Below are 8,547 nucleotides of genomic sequence, written 5' to 3'. Positions count from 1 at the left end.
CGCTTGGAATTATATGTGCATGTGCCGTTCAGTAATTCCGATCCTTGGTATGACGCAACAGACAGACAACATGTTACGCTGCAATCATGCAAGTTCACTATGGGCGGTCATACGTCCGAAGCAAAAGAGCGTGAAGCACTCTGCCGTGTACGTAGTTTCGACGAAAGAGTAGACATGTACCGGCAAAAAGGGAGTGTGAGAGTATGAACAACGCGCACATATGCACTCTGCACTATCGCATGCGACTGTCACACGATGGATAGGCATGTCAAAAAGTATATATATGTCAGTTGGCCCGCGGGCCGGTCGGCTACAATGGCATTAGCCATAAGGTGATCGGAAACTCATCACTGCACATTGATTATTCTAGTACATTATACTTCGCCAGACCAACCTTTCTTGGCAGCCCTTACCCAGTTATATGTACATTGAATTTCGCCTCGATGCCGGTACAAAGCTTAACAGCCGGTCAAGTCGGCTGCCAGCTAAACCAAACATCAGCCGGCCGTTTGTAGTCGACAATCGATAATTTGGTAGTTGAAGTCGAAAACGAAGAAACAGGCTTCTAAATGCGGTATATGTTATGATCAATAGACGTACGACCTGTTCAGGTTGGTACGAATTTGTGCATTACTACTGTCCGTAACCTTGCATCCAAACATCAGCCGGCCGTTTGTAGTCGGCAATCGATAATTTGGTAGTTGAAGTCGAAAACGAAGAAATAGGCTTCTAAATGCGATATATGTTATGATCAATAGACTTGCAACCTGTTCAGGTTGGTACGAATTTGTGCATTACTGCTGTCCGTAACCTTGCATGAACATGCGGGTATCTCAAAGACGGTTTCTAGTGTTCGATCTGTTGGCACCAGGGAGGAAAAATCGAATGGATTTAGTTATTGAACGTTACTATAAACTCCGATGAGGACGAGCTTCAGACATTGGTCTACTACTGGGATATAGGAATAAAAAATTAGGGAAAAGAACATGGCTTGGAAGTATAAAATTTTCTCTCCTTATCAAGTCAAGGCGTTCTCTTGGTCAACGATAAAGGCAATGTTATGTTATTCGGTTAATATCAGACAAAACGAAAAAAAAAGAGAGTGAAAACAATGAAAGCGGTCTAAAGTCAGCAAATTATGCGTAAAAACCGCATGCAATTTTAAAGGTTATGTTTTAACACTGATGTGCATCTTATAAGAGCAAATTAATGACTGTGTTGACTAAATTTGCGCCCTTCACCAGCTGGGCGTGACTTTACTGCCACCACCCTCGTCGTTTCGCATCTCCGTGGAGCTTAAGCGACTCATTATGAAATCTTGATTACATTTTGATTGTATGAATGCGCTGATACAGCATCAACCCTGATATATAATGTTTTACGCATGTCTGTGCTAATATAAAATTTGAATATGGCGCGCAATAAAATTACGCAAGATGGAGCGTTGCGCACGTGACGTGTCTAGTCCAATCAGCGCGAAGAAAAGCAGCAGTCGCGGGTAGCTGTGCTCTCTCGGTTTTTGTTGTGCTGCAGCGCCGCCTGTCCGTCCGAGCGCCTGCGCGAGTCCGTCCGTGCGCTTGATTTTATCCGCTGGGAGTGTCGGATGCGCGGGCGGGACGCCGCCCGAGGAATAGTGTTTTACGTGCGCGTCGGGCGCGGCTCTCGGGCCCAGTGAGCAGCATTGATGCGGACTTTCGCCTGCGGGCACCCATACCCGAGGAGCCGGCAAAACACGCCTCGCCCCGACTGACAAGCATCCGCCATTGCGCCGAGCCACTTTGCCGCTGCGGCGCCCACCTCGGAAGCCATCCGTCACCACCTGCGGCTCTCGGTACGACAGCTTGCTCTTCACTCCAGCACTCTCCGTCAGGCATTGTTGCATGACGGCCCGAAGACAGCGCGCGATTTGCACGGCGCATCGTCCGAGCTGCGCGTCCGCGTCCTTTTTTCTCCGGTAGACCGCGGCCCGGCACCTTTTGCTGTATATTTTATTTGCGCGCTGACCGTGTAGGCTGGCCAAGGCCGGCGCTTTAAACGGATGTAACCTTCGACTCTTCTGCAACAACAACGTACCGCGAAACCGGCAATTTATGTCCCTCTCACGGTTGCCTTTCTAGCGTTGCGAGCAAGGAAACGGCATGGGACCGGAACCATTTGACGCAGGGCGAGTGCGTCACTGACGAGCTCTTTCGACCTGCTGGCTGCGCACACAACACTTGTGCAGCCGTTGGAAGGCCGTTAATGCGCCTTGTGACGCCTTCGAGGGACACTGGCGGAAACAAGGCGATCGAAGCATCCGTCCGTTTTCACCCGGCACGCAGAGAAGCAGGAGCAGGCGCTAATCGGCTGTCGGTGCTAGGTGTCAAAATGCGGAGCAAATGAATGGAGGGGCGCTTTGTGCCGGACGCTTGCAAAGGTAAACTCGCGTTGGTTCACCCTCTGTGCTCCTATCTGCCTACCTTTATAGCTCTGGTTTGCATCTGCCGGGACGCGCTAACCGTAGATACTATTTTGACTGATTAGCTGTAACGTTACCTTTAGCTCATAGAACATCAATTTCAGCTCTTCCGTGTTGCGTACCGTGCTTAGTGAGAAGGCTGAATGTCGGAAAGCTCTCTAAATGTTTAAAACTTTGAGAATTGTTGGTGTATATGTTTTTACTCCGAAGCAAGAACTAGGTTTCCGAAAGATCCTAGCCTGCATTGCAGATGCACATTTAGATCTCTATCAGCGAGCGTAGCCTGCCTTCAAGCGCCTGTGAACACGAAACTGAATCCCATGACCGACATTGCCTCTGATAGCATTTGAACGCCTGCGCTTACGACCTACGTGCGCTTTGTGTGAGCGCGCGTGTGGGCGCGAGTGTATGCATGCACGCATGTGTGTGTTAGGTTAAAAAAAAAAAAGAAAGAAAGCTTGAAAACTGTTGAAGCAAGGCAAAGTACAAACGTAGTTTCCAGCATGAAAGGCCACTGTTATAAAACAATCGCATAGTGGCCCCACACTAGCTGCATGGTACAGGGAAATGCGTCCATCACTGCTCTTTGGGCATAGGTTGGAATTGCAAGTTGCCTTTCCGTGCACAAATGGTCTAATTAGCAAGAGAAGTTCAATTGTAGCGAAGGCATTGGCGCCCTAGTATTTGGGTTAAATATTACCAGAAGAATATTTTTACCTTTATTTTTATTTTTGACGAATTCAAACGGAGGTTGTTGACGCGTTTTCGCTGAGCTTTGCTTAATTTCGATTTTAAAAAGATCGTAACTGTAAAATTATGCCCATTTTATTTTGGAAATATTTTCCCGCGAACTCGAGAATTCACATGAGCGAAGTTGTATACTTGCGAAAGGCCTAATAAGTGTAAATACGTCTTGTACAGTAGTGAGGCACTGGATATAACTTCTGTGTGTGGTCCTAAACTACCTGCTAGCAGGTTTCGTTTCTAGATTTCGCTTTTAAATTAAAATACCTGCTCTGGGAGGTCTGTCTATCTGAAATAAGGCATATATGCACGAGCCACATCTCGTATCAGCAAAGCGGCATAGTCTAAATATATTGATGGTACACTTCAGCTCCACCTACGGGAGCGTCCCGTAGACAACTCCTTTTGTGGATCCACTTTCGCGTACGTGCACTTTTCTAATGGATTAATCACCAATCCCTTAATTTGTGCTTCTATTATCCGACACATGCTGTTTAGTGTACAACCCTAACCTACCACATTATATGAAAGACCACCCGACATCGGAGTAGTGAAGGTGGTGTTGCATCGGCACGTATAGCTGACCCTTACAAACGTAAAAGCGTGGCTTAATCGGGATCTATATGTCCCGGTGTACTCGCGGTTCCCATCTTGGATCTGCCCGAGTCTGCAGCTCCTACCAACTAATTCCTATTCTAATTGGTTCACAGGAAGGGGAAGGCACAGTACCTGTCACACTTTCACTATGGACGCCTGAACCGCGGCTTTTTTTTGCCAGTTGGTCTTGTGACGTCACACAACCCGGCGACCAATCACTGCCTGATCACATGACCTGCTAGAGGCATGCACGTGATTTTTCGCTCACGCCGACGCCAACCCTGATTGGCTTGCGGCTGTGACGATAGTGTGCGAAAAATTACGAGCACTAAGGTACTGCGATTTGGGCGCCAATAACGTTTGCGCCGGCACAGTTTAGAGAGGCGAGAATGGCGTAAACGTCGGACAAATTTTCGTTCTCTTTGCCAAATAAATACACCCATGCGCTAACCGAGAGTTGGGGGTATTAAATATTCGCAGCGATAACCAAACGTATATAGGATGCGTTCATTTTTTGCTAAAAGCTACATATGTAGTACGACCATTTGGGGGACTGTGTTAAGATGGAGGGAAGCTTAACCGAGGGAACGTACTAGTCAGCGCAGCGGCATTTAAAATTTTTTTTTTTTTTTTTTCCAATTCATACGAATGTACTGGTTTGTCTGGTTTATGTGGTTTTACTTCCCAAAGCGACTCCGACTATGAGACGTCGTAGTGGAGGGCTCCAGAAATTTCGACTACGTGAGGATATTTACTGTGCACAGACATCGCACAGCACACAATTGCTTTTCGCCTCCATCGAAAAGCGGCCCGCTGGGTCTGCAATTCCATCTTTCGGCACTACAGTCGGGCGCCCTAAATACTGCGCCACTACGGCGGGGCCATACCAATGTACTCTGGCGAATGTTGATTGCAACTATAATTTTTTATTGATTGTTGACGATTCTTAAAAGTGCCGTTGGAGTTTTCGAATGCGGTTTCCTGTTTGACCCCCTATACTATCTGCGCGAGCACAACATGAACGACTTTTTTGAAGTGGTTTGGCTACCCTTTGGACGTTTCGGAAGCAAAAAGAAGCGACTGATTTCAGGAAATATTTCCAGAAAGTTCACTACTCTGTCCTGACTGTTCGTAATGGACCGATTCTGCCTTTCTCACAGAGTTCATTGTGCGTACAGTGTGTATGCGATGTTCGTCCGACGTTCATAAATGTGCAGAAAAGCAAGCTGAGCCTGTCAGATCGGAATTTCATGTTCATATGGGGTCGCTATAATATCCCTTTCGCATAGCTATTCGACCGTCCTACCTTTATCTCTTTATATATTTGCAGATTGTTTCTAGCGCGTTTTGTGCCGCACGGGCGAGCATGTGTTATGCTTTGGTACCGAGTTGTTAGTCGCTTTCCGTGGATTTGACGTCACGGCTAGCCTTGAACAGCGTACGTCGCGTGCACGTGCTCCGAGCGCGGTATGAAAACAGTCGCAGCGAGCCAAGAATCGGGCGCGCGCACCCGGCAATGATGATGTTCGCGCATTCCGGCACGCTCACATGTCAAGGAAGGTCAGTCGGCGTTGAGTATGGGGCAGAATACGATGTGAGCGTGTGTGCATCGCCGTCCGTCGCCGCTCTGTTTCAGCCTAGTTAGGAATAGCTCGTGTTACGCACAAAAGTACACATCGTATACGGCTGCTGGCCTCGAGATCGCAAAGCGTCACCCTCGAAAGTTCGTGAAGGAATCGATTTACCCGGCTAACTGCTGTTTAAGAAGGAAGAAACTGGGAAAATTCTAGTTAGACTGGTTACTACGTTAAAAATGCAAGGAGGGTATAGAAAGCATATATACAGACTCGACTTGCAAATACAGCGACGTGGATGTCTTATGATAAATGTGATGACGTGTTAAAATGCAGCTAATGGTCTATTTATATTTCATCATCGTTAGCCTAAGTGCGTCCATTGCAGAACAAGGACTCTTCCATACCTGTCCAGTTAACCCTCACTGGCGCTTAATATAATTTGTTTGTTTGCTATTTTAATGTTGCTACGCCGACCGCGAGAACAGCTTTTCGTGGGGTTTAAGTCAGTAGCCGTGCATGGCCTCACCGATGCCGCTGTCTGTACACGATCAACAGGAGTTATTTGCAACGCGTCGTCTCGTAGTTGCATGCAGTAAATTTTCTAGAGCGATGCCCAGCCCCAAACGGCCGTGGGTCCCACAGCGCATGCGCATTGAAATAGCGAATTACGCTTTCACCATGCGCTGTTGCTTCGAAATGCTAGAATCTAGTCTTTTCTTTATGCGCACACGATTCGGTCGGGAGGTTGCTGCGGGGAATTCGAGACCGTGCAGCATGGCTTCGATTTCGTAACGATTAATCTAAATCGAGCGTCGGCGCGACATTTGTAGAGAGGAGCTCCGCGTCTAGACATGTAGTCTGGCTGCGTCTCCTTGCGACTGCTATTTCGTACATTCGCGGTTCTTTCGGCCCGGCATGCTTTAAGTACTGGCTTGGGTGGTGCACACGTATAAATGTCTTGAATCATCATTCCTCATGCGGCAATAGTGCGGACGCTCGAGTTCTGTCGTTTATTTCGCAAAGCAGGTAAATAACATCGCGACTTATATCCAAACGAAACTCATCCCGACCTTCTTAAAGGAAACCAGATGTTGCTCCCTGGCGACATTAAGTTTTTGCTGATTGCTACAGAAATCGTGTGCAAAACGAGGTCCCACAATCCGCGACTCTATTAGGACCTCCTGGCGTCGGTGCGGTTTACTCCAGGTTCGAAACGGGGCCCCAAATAACGCCTCGCAGGATTTCCGGCCGCAAACGTCGGAAGTAGTGCATGGTTCGGACGCATGATGGGGACCGAGGAAGATATATCGAAAGACAAATGGATGGTTGCTCGCAGAGGGCGCGCGGGACGCCGCATGGTCTGAGGCCTCTTCCTCCCGGTTTATCTGGCGTGTGATGAGCAGTCGTTCCTTCCCGCCGTGCGAGATGTGCCCTACGCGTCGTCCCCGGCCGTTCCTCGGGAGTGCATCGATCCGAGAGAGAGTGCGGTGTTATTATCTTCGGGCGGCAAGAGGAAAGGCGCGAAAGAAGAGACGGAGCGGCTGGATGGAGCGCTGCGATGTCTCCCGTTGGGGATCACGTTCGGCTTCCCCCCCCCCCCCCCCCCCCCCCTTCCCCTTGCAACTCCAGCGGCGGCGCGGGAAAACGGATGGAAATGGTCGAAAAGCGGAGCAGCGCTGCCGGCTAGACCTCGATCGACAACGAATCTAGCTGAGCGAGTAGCGTGTGACAGTTTAGGATGTCTGGTCGGCCAGAATTGGGGCCCAGAAGAAATCCTTCTGCGGTGCCTTATATACTTTCGGAGAATTAAGTTTCTTTCTCCTGGTTCTTTCGATTTCGCACTTTACCCAACACGTCGTCTTTATTGAGTAAGGGGGCGTGGCGAGTAGAAACGTGCGAAACGCACCTTGCCGCTGGGGCGAGAGGAACTTTTCGAGTAAAATGCTCGCCTATGTGAGCGGCGTTCATTCTTTTTCTTCCTTGGGTGGAAAGTGCGGAAAATCTGCCTGTAAAAAATGACAGGCTGCAAATATATATCCTGTCCATCTTTTCGTTCACAGTGCTGCGCCAGCAGTGCTTGTCGAGTGTGTGGCATCTGTATATAGCTAACGTTTTTCACTGAATGGCACTACCAAAGAAGCAGCTGCCAACACAAGAAAAATGTTCATTGGTAGCGCGCATTTATTGTTGCGTGGTCGCGTCAGCAGCTTTGTGATTGAATGTGTGGAGCTTTGCCATCTGTTTAAGCTGTCTCGTAAAGCTATGCAACCGTTAAGTACTGCTTAAACTTCGTAAAACGGTTACTAAGCGAAAAATCGCAAACCACTTCTTCTCGATCTGCTGTCGACGGGGCCTCCTCCTTCTTTCTTTATTTGTATGGATATCAAAAGAAAGATAGCCTGGGTATATCGCATGGCTAAACTGCGGAGGTTTTTTTGACATTCGAATATTCGGGTAAAATTTTTACCATAGGTTCTGCGCTCCGTCCTGACGCATTCGACAAAATTTGGGCGCCGTGCGATAATCCGTTCACGCGCGACACGGCTTTAAAATATGCCGTTTTCATGGCTTAAGTTGAGAGTATTTCTGCGGGCAACACTGAATTTCTGACGTCACGAACAGTATACCGGCCTTACCGTCCACTTCCCGCGTGATTATGAAATTGTGAGGCTTATATTGAACTACCTCAGACATTTCATGCAGTGCGTCATGATTTCCATACTTTATTTTCACCATCCAACGCACGTACGAGTGTTTTTCTAATACTGAGTGTGACGTCACCATTTCGTCAACTGGGACGTCGTTTCTGGCCGTGAAAGCAGTTTCGGTTTCGATTTGCTGTTTTTATTTTTTAAATATATTTCTAATTGGAATTTCGAAAAACGTTTTTTTGTGTTGGAGTCAGGACATGCCGAGAAATATAATTCAACCAAAAACACAAAATGATGAAAAAACCACCGGAGTTGCCCTTTAACTATAGCGCAAATGGCTGCATATTGATTAATTCTCCGAGCGTGACACCGTGCCGTGGTTCGTGTGACGCTTACTTATCTTTAAATCAAACTGTGCTGGAGCACATAATAGTTGTGGTCGGGGTAGGAAGGATTGAGGGGAGCCTTCTTTTATTGGCATGACTCAACGGCATGAATAGCTCCGGTCTGCGGATGTTCA

At 47.9% G+C, this 8,547-nt stretch overlaps 1 protein-coding gene across 4 annotated transcripts in view; it reads left to right on the top strand.

Annotated features, from left to right (window-relative positions):
• Positions 1 to 1,534: 1,534 nt before the first annotated feature.
• The window catches only part of krz (beta-arrestin protein kurtz), a 38,587-nt gene continuing 31,574 nt past the window's right edge, over positions 1,535 to 8,547 (top strand). For 2 of the 4 annotated variants that reach the window (XM_084594510.1, XM_084594509.1), the window contains exon 1: positions 1,535 to 1,831. Coding sequence is in view for 2 of the 4 variants with exons in the window: in XM_084594508.1 (XP_084450634.1) it covers positions 2,379 to 2,416 (38 nt within the window). In the remaining 2 variants the exon portion in view is untranslated. Of the gene's footprint in view, positions 1,832 to 2,144; positions 2,417 to 8,547 lie in introns of those variants that run through there. The other 2 variants (XM_084594508.1, XM_084594507.1) reach the window with 2 other exon arrangements.

The sequence above is a fragment of the Amblyomma maculatum genome, chromosome 2 (assembly GCF_055883805.1).
Source record: "Amblyomma maculatum isolate TAMU_Amacu chromosome 2, ASM5588380v1, whole genome shotgun sequence".
In the NCBI taxonomy this organism is placed as follows: Eukaryota; Metazoa; Arthropoda; class Arachnida; order Ixodida; family Ixodidae; genus Amblyomma; species Amblyomma maculatum.
Note: the sequence above shows the minus strand (reverse complement) of the source record. Positions and strands in the feature narration are given on the sequence as shown.